Source organism: Coffea arabica, chromosome 7c (genome assembly GCF_036785885.1).
Source record: "Coffea arabica cultivar ET-39 chromosome 7c, Coffea Arabica ET-39 HiFi, whole genome shotgun sequence".
NCBI classification, from domain to species: Eukaryota; Viridiplantae; Streptophyta; class Magnoliopsida; order Gentianales; family Rubiaceae; genus Coffea; species Coffea arabica.
The window spans coordinates 16,618,638-16,636,464 of NC_092322.1; the positions used below are offsets into that span (position 1 = coordinate 16,618,638).

General features: G+C 34.5%; 2 protein-coding genes across 4 annotated transcripts; both read right to left on the minus strand.

Moving 5' to 3' along the window:
- Nucleotides 1-404: 404 nt before the first annotated feature.
- Nucleotides 405-7,223, minus strand: LOC113697942 (signal recognition particle 19 kDa protein-like). 2 transcript variants are annotated; one of them, XM_027217569.2, is made up of 4 exons: nucleotides 6,972-7,223; nucleotides 4,067-4,258; nucleotides 3,798-3,897; nucleotides 405-758 (listed from the first exon to the last, which is right to left on the minus strand). In XM_027217569.2, the coding sequence occupies exons 2-4, from the start codon at nucleotides 4,241-4,243 to the stop codon at nucleotides 628-630; spliced, it is 408 nt and encodes a 135-aa protein (XP_027073370.1). In that variant the 5' UTR covers nucleotides 4,244-4,258; nucleotides 6,972-7,223; the 3' UTR covers nucleotides 405-627. The 2 variants fall into 2 exon arrangements, with proteins under 2 accessions (XP_027073370.1, XP_027073371.1); XM_027217570.2 differs by lacking the exon at nucleotides 6,972-7,223 and adding an exon at nucleotides 6,027-6,176.
- Nucleotides 7,224-9,366: 2,143 nt separating this feature from the next.
- Nucleotides 9,367-12,829, minus strand: LOC113698106 (uncharacterized). 2 transcript variants are annotated; one of them, XM_072058285.1, is made up of 2 exons: nucleotides 12,613-12,829; nucleotides 9,367-10,340 (listed from the first exon to the last, which is right to left on the minus strand). In XM_072058285.1, exons 1-2 carry the CDS (start codon nucleotides 12,815-12,817, stop codon nucleotides 9,808-9,810), a joined length of 738 nt encoding a protein of 245 aa, XP_071914386.1. In that variant the 5' UTR covers nucleotides 12,818-12,829; the 3' UTR covers nucleotides 9,367-9,807. The 2 variants fall into 2 exon arrangements, with proteins under 2 accessions (XP_071914386.1, XP_027073595.1); XM_027217794.2 differs by having other exon boundaries at nucleotides 9,367-10,344; nucleotides 12,608-12,829.
- Between the last annotated feature and the right edge of the window lie 4,998 nt (nucleotides 12,830-17,827).

The window sequence follows — 17,827 nt, forward strand, 5'->3', positions numbered from 1 at the left end:
GGCTTTTTTTTCCCCTTTTTGGAAGTGTGGGAACAAAATTACTATAATATATAAACAAAAAATTTTCGATATATAAAGTCATTCAAGCATGGCTAAGAAAATAAAGAAGCAAAATTTTAATTTCAACCTCACTAAACTAAACAAACAAAGCTCATACACAAGCTCGTTGAAATAGTTTGCTGATGCAGAGGATCTTTTCGACTAATGCACAGAGAATTATATAGTCAAGCAAGCAGCTGTCGTTTCCTCCTAGAAAAATATCAAAGGTTATCATGGGATGCTAGTTTCAGGACCCAACTCCTGTTTTAAATGTCTACAAACTTGAACATCAATAACTAATCCGATATAATTCAACCCATGGAAGAGCAAAACAATTCTAAATCAGCAGAACGAGAATACAAGAATTTGCCAACGAAGAATGAGCTCTATGAGATTGCCATTCAAGCAAGAAAGGTCCGGAACAAGAGGTAGTAGGATATAATAGAGGCAGGGCTTCAGATCCCAAAATTTTTTGCAACCCTGAACGCATCTTAAAATGAGGAAAAGATAAAAATGATGTGACAGGTTCCAAAATACATCATGTTCAGACCAAATATGGTGGAAATAACCACCATGAGTTTCATGAAGTTATCTCTTCTTCTTTCCACCCTTTGCAGGCTTCGAAGGGCCAGCTGCTGAAGATGTCGCAGGTTCTTGCTTTTTGGTCCTATTCGAATGTTTGGGGACCAATTCTGCAACACGGAGCATCAGTTGTTTCCCTACATGATGGACCAACATTAGAAACAAAGGATAACCAAAACAGATACTGTATTCTGAGCATTCTAAACGACAAAACCAGCACAAGGCATGCATAGACCTTCATAGTTCGTTAAATTTCTCCAGACAAGCCCATAAAAAGAGCACTACATATTCAAATTACTTGAATACTGAAAGTTCTAAAAACCTAAAATCTCATGTTCGAGATCAATACGCAACAAAAGTAACAACAATGAAGTGTATTAAGCAGGCATTATAAAGGGTTCCTGTCATAGGCATTACAAAGGCTTCCAAAGATAGACAAAATGAAAAAATTGCGTGAGGACCAGACTATCTTGAAGCACAAGTTCATAGAAAGGAGAGACTTTATCTTTTAAAAGACAATGATACACCTTTTCACTTGTGTTCTATAATTCTTGTTAATGTGCCAGAGACAAGCAAAAAAGGCTCTGTCGAAGAAGGCACTGACAAAGAGCATCAAGCCAAAAATGATGAAATTTCCAGCAAAGAAAACAACTGCGATGAAGGGATATAAGGGGGAGAGAGTAGAGACCCAAGTCTGAATGTGGCCCAATTGCACCCACTTCACCCTTTCTTGTGTGATAAAATGTCACATTGGGCTAACCAAATCTGAATGTTGTGTAAATTAATATGAATTGAATGTTGGTTTTAATAGAAAAAATTGTGGCCCAATTACTTAAATCTCATGGGACAGATTCACTCTTTCTTTATGTGTGTGTGTAAAAATGCCCCACAAAATAAAAAGATCAATGTGCGCTTGAGATTTTCTCTACTTGGTTAGGTTTTGCACTTCCTTATCTGTTCCATTTTTCTGGAAAAGTTTTCCTATGAATATTTTTGTGTGATTCGTGTGTGTTTGTGAGAGAGAGGAGGGCAACAGTCTGCAGCCAGTTTCCAGCTGCCAAAGAAGAAGATGAAACAGACTTAGGAGAGGAGAAGCTGACTACAGGTTTCAGGTCATTAATCAATTTTGAGGATCATTTAAAAGGGAAATGGTGTAAATGTGCCAATTGCACTTGCTTCTCATGTGTTCTATTTTCCATCTAACTTAACAGAATGGCCTAGTTGAAGCTCAGTGGACTGGACGAGACAAAAAAAAAAGGTTCAATAATATGAACGACAATCTGAGATAGTTTTGTGGGTGCTGTGCACTGCAAAAAAACAAGTTATTAGTGACATCCGTGTACCAAAAACTGCCTCCCATGGTCTGGCAAATATCTATATATAAAATTAAAAAAGAAATATTACCACATAAAACATGCATTAAGCAACATAAGACAATATCTTTTCTCCCTCTAATGAGAATATTGACTTCTAAGAGATTGAATTCATTAAAAGCAATATGATCAATTAGAAAGTATTTCATAGTAAGAATTCACTGTACAACTTCCAGAATTTTAATGCATCCCAGAATTTTAATACATATAGTAAGTGTAGATAACTTGGAAATCTCCAACTTATTAGTGAAGCATATTTAGCATATTTGGTGATTTAATTATTAATCTTTTGCACAAAATTTGAACACCTCCATATTTCCCATACTATAAAACATACAGGTGCATGTATGGGCCAAAAACACTTGGCCTTTTCTTCAACCCTCTAATGTCTTTCAAATTTCATGCGCATCTAAACCTCCCGCACTGATCTGTCTTGCTCCTCTATGGCAGAAGGAGCATGTCTGTTTTCCACTTCCTTTCCAATATCTTTCAACTATAAATTATCGAGTTCATTATATATTGCCTCATTCTTCAACCCACATCTTTCCAACTTACCTATTTGCCACATATTGACAAGTTAACAAACATGTGATGTCAAACCATGTGATTCCTATTGTCCCATAAAAGTTCAAAATGCTAGAGAAAACTTTGTATTGCAAATGTGGAGCCTATGCAACTTAAATCTAGCACTATCAATACAAAGCACAATGGTTCACCACATGCATCATACCTTTGATTAAACGCCAATTTTGGCTTATCAATGAATTGACATCCACATAAATTCATGCAAAATATAGAATAGTATAATGAGAAAATCAATGCATATGCAAAATTCAAGGTCTTGAACTATTGTTTCAGATTGTCACGTATACCGACCAAACAAGAAGGAAACATCATATATATATATATATATATATATATATATATAAAAGATTAGTTATAACTGATTCCATTGAACAAAAGTAGTTTGTGAGGGACTCACATATACATCAGACAGCAATATAGACACTGTTTTATGCCAGAAATTCTCAAAGGTAAACCAAGAAAACAGCACAGTATTTCAACCAACACAATCAACTTCAATAGTCCAGAATTACGTCCTCTATCCCAGCATATTCATTGCAGCTATTCCGTCCATTTAACACTAAAACTGCATTGTATCATTTACAACTGTTATTAGTGCTATTTAAAATGCAACCAAAAATTTTAATTAATCAAAGCCAATATCCAGCCTTGTTAATTCTACTCGTACTCGAAACTGCAGATAGCCATCTCCAGTATTCTGTTTAGCATGCACAAAAACACTTTAATACATCTCCAAAATAAATGGTGCTGTCATCTTGTAGTTCCAAGTTTACACATCTTTTCCAAATTAATGATTCTGAAATACTAAATCACATACTTCTTAACTATCTAGACATATGTGTGGTTAGTGAATTTTTTGTTATTCTGAAAAACTTTGCTTCTTCCTTCCTTCCTCCTCCCCAACCTCTTATACTTGGTTCTCATGCAGTTTGGAAGAGTGGGGAGGAGGAGGAGAAGGGAAGGGGGGGGGAACCTCTGTCAAAATAACTAGGAGGAGCATAATTATGATGGATTATTCATTTTCGATCTCAGACACAACTGCCAACAGCTTGTTTATGAATATCTTCCATGCAATATTGCATCAACAAAATTAGAAGCATTCAACATCTGAAGTAACTAGTTTAGCCACATGCCGAGTTAACTCGCGGCTCAATCAATAAACAAATAAATAAATAAATCAAATCTTTACAAAGCTAAGAATTTAAAATCAGTCCTTACTGGAAGAAATGGCTGGATTGAAAAGACTTCCATCTTCCCTTTTTAACATAACCCTTACTCGTCCCCTTTGCATAAAATCACGTGGATATGCCTTGTCAACCTACGAGAGTTGTGTACATGCCCAAATATCAAACTACATTCATAAAAGTATATAAGACAAATCATATTATCAAATTAGCAATCCATCAAGCTCTTTGTTGATGTAAAACACAATTTTGCAAACTGCAACAAAGAGATGGAAACTTAAATGAAAGTGCTCAATAACATACCTCAATAGCACACGGAAGTTTCAGGTGAATACAGCAATCATGGATTTCAACACAAGTAGGGTTTTCACATGCTTTGCTGACGCTAATCCGCCTGCCTTCAGCTATTGTCTTCTTTGAGTTGATGTAGATAGGATAGAGCACAATCCATTTCTTTATAGCTTGTATATTACCATCCATATTCGCCGCCACCAGCTGAAAACATAAACACTTATGTCATTCGCAACGACCTTTCTGAAGAATTTAAAGACTAGAAACTACAAGGAGTATTTAAAACAGGAAGAAGCACAGAGTAAAAATCATACACAGTCAATTAATGACTCTTGGCTCAGCTTCTTTTCCTGTTATTTTGAAATTGTTATGCTGTTGCAGCTACTACAACTAACTTGACAACCTTGTACTCCTATCCCTACCCCTACTTTCCATCCCCATTCCCAAAAAGAAATCCATTAAATAACAGCACTTTTCTATGTTCTGCACTAGGACCCTCCCAAACTGAAAACCAGGATTTCTTTCAGAAAAAAGGAGAAAAAATGAAAAGGGAACGGAAATAGAAGAAATAACAACGATTACGTTGTCAGATCAATACCTGCATGGAACTTAAAACTATTGGATATCCACTTTTCAAAATAAGACTAAACATTAGACATATTTACTAAAGAGCATGCAGCTACATCTTATTGCATGTTACTGCATGAAAATGCAAAAAGAAAAGAAACGCAATGAGTCAGAAGTGTTATGCAGGAAAACCATACTTTATCAAAAAGATACAACTAATGCTGTTTATTTATCAGAAGAGCTGATAAAAACTCAACAGTAGAACTCATAAGCAGATCTACCATCAGCTAGCATATCTTACTCAAAATAAGGAAAATCTTGTAACAAATTTGCTTACACTTAAAGCTAAAAGGAAAAACTTAAGTACACAACTTTCATGGACAGATTCCATTTACTGAAACTCTTGCTGGTAATATGACATTACTCAAATTGGAGTCTTTTTTCTATATGCAAAGGGATGCTCACTCTTTCTTCAATTCAAAGTGCAGTATCATCTTTCAGAGTTTATTACTAGTTCAAGAAATCATATTTACTCATACATCCTCGTTTGCATTTTCCATTAGTAAGAGAATCTATCCTCCTTCCAATAAGCACAGATTGGAAAACAAAAGACCTTCACACTCCAATACAACAAGACTGACCTTAATATTTCAAGTCAGTGAAGTTCAAGGTCAGCAAATCAAGAAAAACAATAATGGGCACCCACTAATGACTAAACCCATTCACGGAGTCATCATCGACATTGGTGATATCATGGAGGTAACTGACCACAACAAAATAATCACATAAAGTAAGAAAAAAGAACAAGATAAGTGGCTTAGGTATCATCTTTCCTACGTAAGAACATCAAGAACTTTAAATTTCAGATGGGAATTATGTAATGCTTGCCTTGCTAAATTCACTCTTCCTGTTATTAAAAGAAAAAACACCTTTTAAAAAAAAAAAGGCGCCATAAAAATTTGAAAAAAAAAAACTACAAGAATTCTACATTTTCCCTTTCAATTTGCGTTTTAGAAAAATGATATCAGTCAATTTACAGATTTAATCATGCCAAATAACCATAAGCCATCAGGATACAAACATTTCCTCACTTGGGCACTTTAAGATAAATTGAAACCAAGGAAAACATAGGATGTATAATCTGAACAAAAAAAATGTAAACCCAAAGTGTATATCTACCCCCTGCCAATTTGCCTAAATTCCCCAACAATAAAAGGACCAAAGGAAGATTAAAAAAAAAGGAAAAAGAACATTGATTCATGGATAAAGTTAACTCAAGAATCAATTAAATTTTGGTGTCTAGGCACGCAAACGATGTTAACCAGAGAGCATGTATGAATACAATTATCTGATCTGATCCTAAAACCACTAAAATAAAAGGCAAAAAAATAAAGGAAAAAATTACCTGTAAAATTCAGGCAGATAAAGTTTGGGAACAGCTCAGAAGTGTTTACTACTACTATCCTTGCCAGCAATTTTTTATTCTTCGTCAAATTCTAGTTGAATTCTGAAATTAGGGGTTTTTAGAATGGACTTCTGGCGTGGAGGAGCTTCTAAGAACTAGTTAGAGAATAAATCCAAAGAAAGAGAGAGAGAGAGACAGAAAACAAGAAACCCCAAAAAAAAAAAATCAATCACTTAGCTCCCTTAAGATTCGGCCAAATTACAAATCAAAGCCCAAGGTTTGACCGTATTGCAGTCACCCGGTTCCTGTCTCCAAGGCATAACACCAATTCCATTTCCACCACCTTTGTTCTGTCCCATGCTAATAATAATGTTTAATCATTACTTCGTGAATTAAGCCAACCATTTTATCACATTGAGAACTTGATCCATTCGGGCCCTTATGTAGAGGGGCAACTATCAATCGGAAGGGGGGAGGAACAAAGCCACTACCACAAAAAAGCACACCTATCCAAAGTCCCCAGACTCAAATTTCTTCTCCACCATTAGCTTTAACAGACAAAATAGGGTCCTGTCAAAATTACTTTTGAAGGAAAATGACTGGATATTTTAAATCTCCTCCAACCGTATAATTCAAGGTGAAAAAATATGCTGTCATTATGTCCTCAACCCAGCAGAAGAATTCAACAAACAGCGGAATAAATTATGATACTAACAACTACTGCTACCTTTTGTTTTGGTAACTACTAACAACACAACAGAAATGTTAAATAACGCTAATAAATACTTGAGTGGTGTGGCGGTGTTCATATCATGGAGATCGGCAAAGCAGCCATAGGATTAGAAATCTGTGGGGGAAATTGAGAGGTTGTGGACCGTTGGATTTAAATGGGTGCGGGATCAATGAATGAGACGGTATTGCACATTAGAGCAGAGGCAGACATACCAGTAACCAGATGCTGCGAGCTCTCTCTCTCTCTTCTTCGCTCTTCAAATTAGCTCCGATGTCAACCAACTCTGTAGCGATGGCGATGGAGGCTGACAGATGCGGCGAGCAACGGCGTCGGCGACGAGTGAGAGATTGAGAGTATCGGAGAGAGGGTTGAGAAGTCACTCAGTGGTTCGAAGTTCGAACAGAGAAGAAGGGAGAAAGAGAAACTAAAGTCTGAAGCATTTCACAATTTTTTGGCACATTTTCCATCGTTTCTTCGCTTTTTCCCAACATTTTTTCTTTTTAGGCCTTTTACAATTATGTTATTCTTTTCTGCCATTATAAAATTTTATTATTAAGAAGAGTGCGTTGTAAACCCATAACGATTATTTTATAATTATAATATATATATTAATTAAATATATCCGGCCCGACGAGTACAAATCGTAAAATTCTGATTCAAACTCGATTTCAAAGTATAATCGAGTAGCTCGAGACTCGGCTCGAATTCGATTCGAACTCGATTAAATCGAGTTCAAGCCAAGTCATTGAATAGCTCGACCCACGTACATCCTAGTCACGCCCTTGCTGATGATCAAACAAACAGAACCAACAAAATGACCATAATAACCTCTACTATAAAAGTGAATTTGAAAAACCTCAAAAAGTAAACAATCAACTGCAACTTGAGGATTAATTTATATTTCCTCTTCATCAACGCACGATATACTGATGGATGTTGCTGGTGATGACCAAATCAACACAAGTTCAATCAGTTTATTTCATTCTAAATCACAAAATTACACATATATGGACAAATTCCTTAGATTATTGCTCAAAAAAAATCCGTTAATTGTTGATTTAGCAGGAATGTGTTCCTAAACATTTGTCAAAATACATTAAGTACGGCAAGCATAGTTGCCAAACACCACATTGTTAAGTCAACATTTGTCGATTTTTTTTTTTTAAGGAATTATCTCGTGTATATCATCCTCATAGACACACTAAAACTCCCGAAACAGCAAAAGAAGAAAAGCAAAGAAAAACAACAAAAGCCAAAAGTCTCAACTCTAAAGGTTTTCTTTTGTTAATCTCGAACAAAATTGCCAAAGACCGGAAATTCGTCCAAAGACCTTTTTATCATACATGAGTTGGGCACAATCAAAAGTTAACTTTTCCTCAAATTCGTCCAAAGACCTTTAAATTTTAGGGTTTTTCTTTAATGTGTTGGTTGATATTAAATTAATTAAATAATGTAGTAGATGATGGGTAATAATGGAATTATATTAATTATTTTCTCTCTTCTGATATCACTTTTTAATTGTTAATTGGATCTAGATGTTACAAATTAATAAATATTAAGGAAGGTTAGTATAATTTTTAAATTTTAAAAAAAGATCGGTGAAATAGTTGGAAAACTCGTGAGAGGTTTCTAAAATTATCCCCAGAAATAAACTCGAAAATGTTGCTACCGGGAGTTAGATGGCTGGATCCCGTTGCATTATCATCCCTCGCCATCCTCCATCACATTGCCTTATCATCAATTCTTAAATTAGTGAAATGACGTGACAAAATCTTATTTTAGACTCATCCTGCATCACATTTGCCTGATTATCAACTCTTGAATTGGTGAAATGGTGTGATAAAATTTGGATCACATGATTTACATAGACCAAATTTACCGCAAATGTTTGTCTTCCCTTCGAGTTTCTTTCAGCTATCTTACCTATATTTTGTTGGCAAACATTTCGATAGATCCGATCTATATATAGTCCGATCTATGCAGATCATGTGATCCAAATTTTACCACACCATCTCACCAAGTTTCCGTTTATGGTTGTTCTGCCCGTTTTAGCTTGAATAAACCTTCTGAATGAATCTTCTGATGAAACTTCACACTTAAGTTATGTTATAGGAAAAAAGATTCTTGCATTTTCCCCTCTTGTTGAAAAAGCATCTATTTTTCCACGCATTTCTCAAAAATATTTCAATTGGTACACACAAGAAATAGGCCAATTCAGCAGCCTTTTGTTCAATTTCTCGTGGAGTCAAATTTTCATTAGTACAAGTCACCAACTTTTGAATTGGTGAGATGATGTGATAAAATTTGATTCACACGGCTACAAGACCAAGCATAGCCAAGTTTAGTTTTGCCGAAAGGGAGAGATTGAAAAAGAGAGAATAGTAATTTTCTCGGTAACTTTTTTGTCTCCTTTTTTTATTCTTGTGTTTTATTTTAAAATATTTGCACTCTGTTTCAATGAAACTTGAGGGTTACCGTGGTCGTTTGCCATAAGAGGGAAGGTGCTTCAATAAAAAGCACAAAGAGCAATGCGTACCAAGTCAAAAATACAGACATTGGACCTTGGAATCAAACATCCATGCAGGAATTTTAACCAAAGCCCACGTATAAATTTTGTCAACCAACTAGATACCATGCATAAGAAAGGTAATAAGAACAACTGAATAGGAAGGTTATACAATAAATTGAGGGAAACAATTGAACCCTAATACATAGCCTAAGCTATAACAGCAGTGATCATGCTTCAGACATCCAGCTTTCAGATTAACTCCACAGTGGCAACAATACTGGCTACTCTATATACCCACCATATCCAGGCAGAGGCAAAAAGTGAACTCCTCAACGTTTGATTCTCTTTTCTTCCCATCTGCTAAAAGCAGCACAAACCCTTCTAGAGATACAGAAGCTAGTCGGTAACTAATGGAGCTAGAAGATAGCATCACAGAATCAAATTTGTTTTGTCCTCATTTCTGATTATCTAAAATACACTCCCAATGCTGTATATTTAGAAGTAGTTATTTAGTTTGACATGTACCAGCAGCATGCTTGTCAGCTAATCTGTTGAGATAAGAGGACGAGAAGCCCTTGTGGACCTACTAATATTTCATTAAGGAAGCTGATCAACCCAAACCAGACTACAGGTGTTACATCAACTCCACCTAGGGGTGGAATCAACCGGCGTGTCGGAATGAGAAGTGGCTCGGTGGGTGCATATGCTATGAAGTACGGAAACTTTTCAACAGGCAGCTTCGGGTACCAGGACATGATTATTCTCAGGATGAACAAAAAAGAAAATGCTGAGAGGAATGGCCCAAGAATTGCAATTGCCGCTTTTGCTGTAGCAGGGTCTAAATCTATTATTACCAATCTTTTGGTCAATGCTTCTGTGGCATTTTGCATCTCTGCATTCTTGCTGCTGACGGTATCAATGACCTTCTGTCCACAGAAAGGATTATCTGACGTAAGTGCATTTGGTGGTTGGAGCTCTATGCTTGGAGGAGAAACTCCTAGAAAACAGCATACTCTGCTTCCCATACCTTGCAAGTTCCGCCTTTTATTTCTTCTGGCAGGAAACTTGAAGTCTGCCTGCAACATGGGATAGATAAGAACATTAAGTTTGAAATACAGGTTCATAGTTTCCAAGGTATGCCTGCAGTGCAATAAAACCTAACTAAACATAGTTTGAGAGATAGACAATGATGTCTAGAGTTTCTGCATGTCAGCATGTCTCATACTTCTTGCATCAGAATCATAACTTTTAACAACAATAATCAAAAGAAAATGACTTTATTGATCAAAATGTGCAACTACAATCAATGTCTCAAGTGCTGTTTCATACTTCCGTTCTAGGATACAAGTGAAAGGTACATTGAGAATCCAAAAGACGAACTTATCTATTGTAGTAGAAAATATTTCATGCCCAAATATATTCTTGAACATTTTAACTACCATAAAACATATAATGTCCCATTTGTAACAAGTAAATCCTCCGAAAAAGTTGCGAGTTCATACAAACATTAACCTCATTTCTCCACCTTACAATCAAGGGCAAAACTACAACCATACCAGCAAGAACTAAACTACAAAAAATAAAAATTTGTAAACTGGATGAACTCAGCAAACATGGATAAAGGGGAATTTCGTCATTAAACAATTTAAAATGAACTAATTCAATTAGAGATGCAATGTGCAACAAATAAGTAAAAATCAAGGGCACACACAGTCACTGCAATGAGTTACTCGCGCTGTTGCCAAGCCACTTCTGTGGAACTCAATCCTAAACTATTTGGACCCACCTTTTAAGCTAAACCTGAATGTATCTTACTCAGCATCTGAATTGATCTAAATTCAACACTTTTATTTTAAAAAAAAAACCTCAAATATAACCTTTGCTGCAATAATAACGTATAATCTATCACCAAAATAAGAAATACGACCACAAAGTTATGAGTGGAAAACCAGCAATGTAAAGTAGGTGGTGCCAGATAATGTGGAATTGCTAAACTTTGGCAACAATCAAAACAGAAGGTAATGATTACTACTATAGTTTTCAAGCATCGAGCAATACACTGTGTAACAACCAAAGTTACGGTAGAAGATACTAAATATAAAGTGCCCTCCACTGTGGTTTCACGACTGCATTCAACGTCTCATTAGAAAGAACGAGCAATTTTTGCAAGAGTCTATTAGATGTTAGCAAAAAATTCAATGTCATTTCAGACGTCACTAGAGAAACATTTTCTACTTTCTTCTAGACTATGTTCCCCAAGATTTGCATAATTTGTGATGCTGCAGCGTGGTTACCGGAAAGGAAAAACCACAATGAGACTAGTAAATTCTTTTCCGTGGTGGCAGCAAAAGCAAGCCAACCAGTTAAGCAAGAAGGATTAAAAGCTCAAGTCAACAACCAGAATAAAGAAATAAATAGATTGAAGCTTGCCAAGGTAACAGTAGTAGTACAGACAACAAAACCCCTCTATATCGGAAAAATGGTATGTGAAGCATCCCAGGTTATAACCCAAAAATACAGTAGCGGTAGTAAAACTCTTTGCAGAAAGTTAGACAACCCATAGTGGGTAATATCATCTATACAAGCGTAGAAATCTACATCTTCAAGCTTAGAATCGGTAGTGTATTTGAAAAGTGAATAGGACTTAATATGGAAGGCGAATGCACTGCTAGTGCCTACTTCTAAGTGGACAATAAATTAGAGGAAACTTTTAAGGTCCCTTTTGAGGTAGCATTCCCTCAATGACGATAGTAGTTTATCTTTTGAATGATCGAAATTGTCACAATCTAAGGGTGAAAACCATCCAATGGTGAATCTAACATGACCATCTGATACCAAAAGGCACCGTAAAATCTCCCTAAATTAAAATATCCCACAGAATGTAAGAAGGCGTACACGCACTTAATTAATTATAAGTTACCAAAGTAAGTAACTTATTTCTAAAGAACAAAACTACCACAACAAATCAGTAAAGAAACCAACTTGTAACTCATCCTCTTTTTCTCTTTATTTTACTTTTCTATTCTGTTTTTTCAAATTGTCGATTATATCATTGACACTATAGTGTAAAATCCAGGACTGGTTCACATTTTAGACTCGTAAAAAGAAAATTCATTTAGATGAAACCCACAACTTAAAATAGGCAAGACGTCTCACACGTGTCGAGCCAAGAACCCATTTTTCATTTGTCGTTCTTGAAACATTATTGAAAACAAAAATACAAGAATAACCATCAACAACTGCTGCAATAACGTCAAATAAAATCAAGAATTCACATTAATCAATCAAAAAATTTCTTTTTTTTTTATTAAATTAACGAGGACTGAGGAAGCAAAGAACCTTACCAAGTGCAGAATCAGGACGAACAATGGATGCCTTAGGCATGAGAGCGGCACACACCACTGAAGAGGCTGTAGTATAAGCAGTGATGGAGGCCATCTGTTGGTTGCAGGGGTGGAATGAAGTTGTAAGCAGCTGTATCCCTTTGACGGGGTTTTCTTGGTTGTAAGCAAGCACAGGATGGAGAGGCAGAGATAGACAGCCCATCATCTTTAGAAGCCCAACCAAATTTTGCCACGTGTGACAGTAGGGGTTGCTAATTACTACTGGATAGAAAATATTACACCTGAGGGAAAGAAAAAAAAGGAAGGTTCGGAAAAAGGGATAGGAAAATGGGATAATTTCAGAAACCTCCCCTGAGGTTTCATGAAATATCACATAGCTCCCCTGAACTTTTCAAAATCTCACTTAGCACCCTTAAAGTGATAGTAGGGCCATATGCTAATATCAAAGGTGATGAATTGTCAATAATACCCTCATATTTAAATTTTCTAAACTTATTTTTCTTTCTCTAAATGTCAATGAAATATAGGATTTAATCAATGAAATATTCAGCGCATTAGGAGAAAAATAGCTGCAGGTTCTTTTTTTCCCCTTTTTTGTGTTTCACAACTTTATTTATTTATTGAGTTATTTGTTCCTATTCATGTAGAGCACAAGAGAAATAAAGTAACTAAAACTCCGAACTGCAGTTTTTCAAATTCTGAGTTTTTTATAATAAAATTTTCATATTTCATACCCATAAAAAAGTCTATCTGTTTTGAGTATATTCTCTGTATGATATTGAAGTTGAATTTCATCTATTGCTGAGTTTTTTTGGCTCAAATGTATGCTTTTTACATGCTAATTGCCTTCAATGCTATGGAGGATTTTATTTATAGAAATGGTTTAAAAAAATATTTGCTTTTACTGTCTCTCTCTACTATAGAAATGACTATTGACTGTAACATAAAATCTTATTAATTTTCATCTCCTCACTTTTAAGATGGTTCCAATTTAGTACTTTTTTTCCTTAGTTTGTAAAATGTTCATTTTTCTATAGGCTAAGGGTATTAAAGGCACTAAAATAATCTCTCTCCTCAAACATGAATTTTTTAATATTACTTTTGGTTAGAAGGGTGACAATGTTACCAAAATGTCAATTCGAGGGGTGCTAAGTGAGATTTTGAAAACCTCAAGGGAGCTAGGTGATATTTCATGAAACCTCAGGGGGGTTTCTGAAATTATCCCTAGGAAAATTCAAATTTTGGTAAATTTTGGGAAATTTGTACTTATTCAAGAATTATATATGTATATATATATATATAGACACAAGAATGAACATTTTTTTTGTTCATTAAAATGCACATTGACAACTGAGCATAGATTAATTAGTAAAGTGCTCTGTTATTCAATAAAATGCATGCCTGTACAAGAATGAGTCAGTCATTTAGTGATAGATTTATTACATATACTAAATGTTCAATCCATGAATAGTGATATAGTCCCGATTCACAGATTAATCAAAAGTTAGGCCCTTCTTATAAAATTTTAATTTTTTTAATTTGCATTTTCCAAACCTTCCTTTCAAAATATTAGGCCTCATAGGTTTAGGGGAGTATCTGCAATTTATCCAATAGACTGAGAAAAAGTTACTTTACAATTTTTAATCTAAAACAAAATTCAATTTCTGTTTGGCAATGCTTCACAATATCCACAAATTTAAGGTGACTAAAATCAAATACAATAATGTAAACGTGCAAAACATAACAATTTAAGGATTCATAAAGTCCAAAGAAAAAGAGATTTCCATTAATATTCATCTTTTCAAGAAAATAGAAAGTAAAGCCAAGACTATTGGTAACTAAGAAGAATTAGGATATCGGATGAATATATTGACTAACCAAATAAGGATATGCCAAGGCTATTGTACTTTGTAATTAGCTTTCACTAAGATTTCATCTCTCAAGAGGATATGTGTTAGCCCCTTAGGGCGCAGTCTAGACGAAACGCGCGCTACTGTGGTAGATTTCGGCCGGTATTTACCCTGATAGCGATATGTTTGGTTAGGACAAAGGTTAAAATGTTGTTAAGAATAAAAGCATTGGTGCGTAGGAACGATGTAGTTTTTGACAATTAGAAGGATCGGTAGTGGTACAGTGGCGTTTAAGCTACAATTAGCAATTAAGCGGTTAGTTAATCTGGTGAACGACGTAGTTTTTGTTAAAGTGAATGATTGTTAGTGAAACGATGGCATTTAAGCTCCAGTTAGCAATTAAGTAGTTAGTTACTCCAGTGAATAAAACGCTCCATGCTTTTGAGGATACGAAGGAACAAAAATGCTTATTGTTTGTTGCTTCAAAAGAAAAAAAAAAAAATCTGGTGAATAAAACGAAGGTCTAATGACAAGAAGTTCCCTAAGGTTTGGTGTTAGGCCTGTCAATCGGGTTATTTGAACTAGATTTTAATAAGTTTATGTTCGACTCATCTAATTAGTAATACTTTCAGGTTTTGGACTATGAGATTCGGGTTAATAAATGTGAAACTCATATTTGGCTTACAAAACATTAGGGTTTTGAGCCTAATTCGGGATTAGTCCAAACTCGCTTATTAATCTTTAATTTCCTTAATATAATTACTATAATTACTAGGTTGTAAACCTAATTTGATATAAAAAATATTAAAATTATACATGAACCAGTAACAGTTCATTAAAAAGTACATGAACCAAGAATTTTTCAACAACCTTTGTGTGTGTCAAATTATTATAAGATAGAAGCCAGCCGATCACCAATTGTATCATAGAATAGCGTAACAAACCAACTTATCATCAATTATATAATGATATATTATTAATAAGATAAAAAAAACTAACTCATGAAAGACAATCTTTTTTTTTTTTGAAAGACAAATCTTAAGGACTTGTACATTGTATAAGTTTATCAAAATCCAGCTTTTATATTTAATATTTCTAATATATATTGATATATTTTGACATACAAGTATTAGTATTTAGTAATTATGTATTTGTTTGGATATATAATTGTATATACCAAAGTATAAATGTATTACGTATTGAATTATTCATATATACATACACCCACATATACATATATAAACACACACAAACACACACACATATATATATATATTCAGATTAGTGGGTTGCGCCTATATAGGATTTTGGGTTAAAAACCTCCGACTCGACTCACATTTAATTTGAATCTAATATTTAGATTCAAACTCAGCCCAATCCAATAAAAGGTTAGGTTTATTGGTCTTTTTATCCGATCGAGATCGGACTGACCTGATCCCATTAATAGTTCTATTTGATGTGTTTTCCAGTTGGTGTGTTTTGCAGTTTACTCCCTAATATTTTATTTTTTTTTCAATTTATCCAAAACACACCAAACACTCATGTTTTTGTGCCAAATTTTTAATCGTAATTTTTGAACAAAATATTTTGTAGAATTTGCGCTACTATTTTCATTGTATGCTACTTTTTTCCATGCTGAAATAAATCCCCCACAAAGTGTTAGGGTCATTAACTAAAATACCCAAAGCTCATTTATGCAAATTATTTGATCATTAGTTGCTCAAAATTAACTTTTGCAACCTTTTGTTTCTTTTTCGAGAACACCCGTTACATTCATTTTTTTTTTGTCAATCGCCAAAAGAAACACATTATTTATTTCGAAAATTCTTGTTCTTGAGAGTCAATGTGATAGAATCAACTTTAACAAAATTAAAAAGGGATAATTTCAAAAACCTCTCCTTAGATTTCATAATATATCACTTCATTCTCCTAGCATTTTCAAAATCTCGCTTAACTTTCCCGGAGTGATTGTGGGACCATATATCACCACCGGCACCGGCGGGGATCAACTGTCAACAATACCCTTATTTCTGTAGCAATTATTTAACTGCTAAAAAACAATAAACAGAGAAAACCGTTAGCATGTAATAGCAAAAAGTCGGGAATAGGATTGACGCCACTTTTCTGCCGTACGTGTAGCAAAGGCGCGAAATTGTATGAAAGAATTCCAAAGGCGCTCGGTTCTTTGTTAGAAGAAATGCTATCTACAAAAGGATTCTTGCTTCTATGTGGTAGAACCATCTTCTTTTTTTTTTTTTTTTCCTCTTTTCTGTAGAGAACAATACAAGAGCTTGGAGCAGAGGAGGAGAAAATTACAGTTTCAATAAAGAAATCCCCTAGATTTTGGAGTGAAGGCGTGATTCTCAGAACTTCACTGCAGAACAAGTAAAAATCATGAGTTGGTGCTTTAAATGATCATGTAATAAGTAATAGGAGATGATTCGGTTTTCTAAATGTAGCCTTGCAATTTGTCACATTTTACCCAATTTTAAATTATATCTGTGTTTGCCTAAAAGTTTCATGTGCAAGGCAATATAAATGTCCAAGAAGTATGAAATTGAGTAAAGGTCCAAAAAAATGTACGGCTTTGTCTAAGAAGTTACGTTGCATACTTGCATGTAATTCCCCCCCCCCCCCTCTTTTCTCTCTTATTTAACCTTGTGTATCTAGCCAAAGAGAAATAGTTTATGAAATAGATAACATTTTGCACCCTCTAAATACTACGTTGTAAATCATTGTAGCTAAATTCTTGTATATGATGATTTACAATTCAAGCCTTTTTTTAAAATTAGTTGATAGTACAATGTTAGTTCTTCAATATAAACTAGTTAGCACTTGAATAATACAATAGTTACATGTACTTGACAACAATGCATTTGCTTTACATAGAGTTAGAAACAAGTATAAATAAGTCATATTACAATTTTTTTAGTAAGAAATTGTTTGTCACAAAAAAATTAATGTAAAATTTCTATTTTAAAATTTTAGACTAATTAATATTGAGTTATTTACGTAAAAATCCCCTAATTTTAGTTTTTTTGTAAATTTTGGACTAAATTTTTATCCAAGGTAGTTGTAATATGTATTGCGCCCTAATGGTTTCTAAGTAATACCCAAGTATATTATCATTATTTGTTAGGTATTTATGGGATTAATGCCATTTAAGACCCAATATCAAATCTAGGGGATCCCGTCTTGCCCAAAATTCCTTTGAGCATGGGTAGTTCATTGGGGTTTCAGCTCAATTGCCACCTCTAGTATAAAGTACAAGGACAGAAAGAAATAAACTTTCCTATTAACAATTCAAACCTTCAAATTCTTTGTTGTTATTACAAGGAGATCAAAATGGCTCAAATTGAACTTAT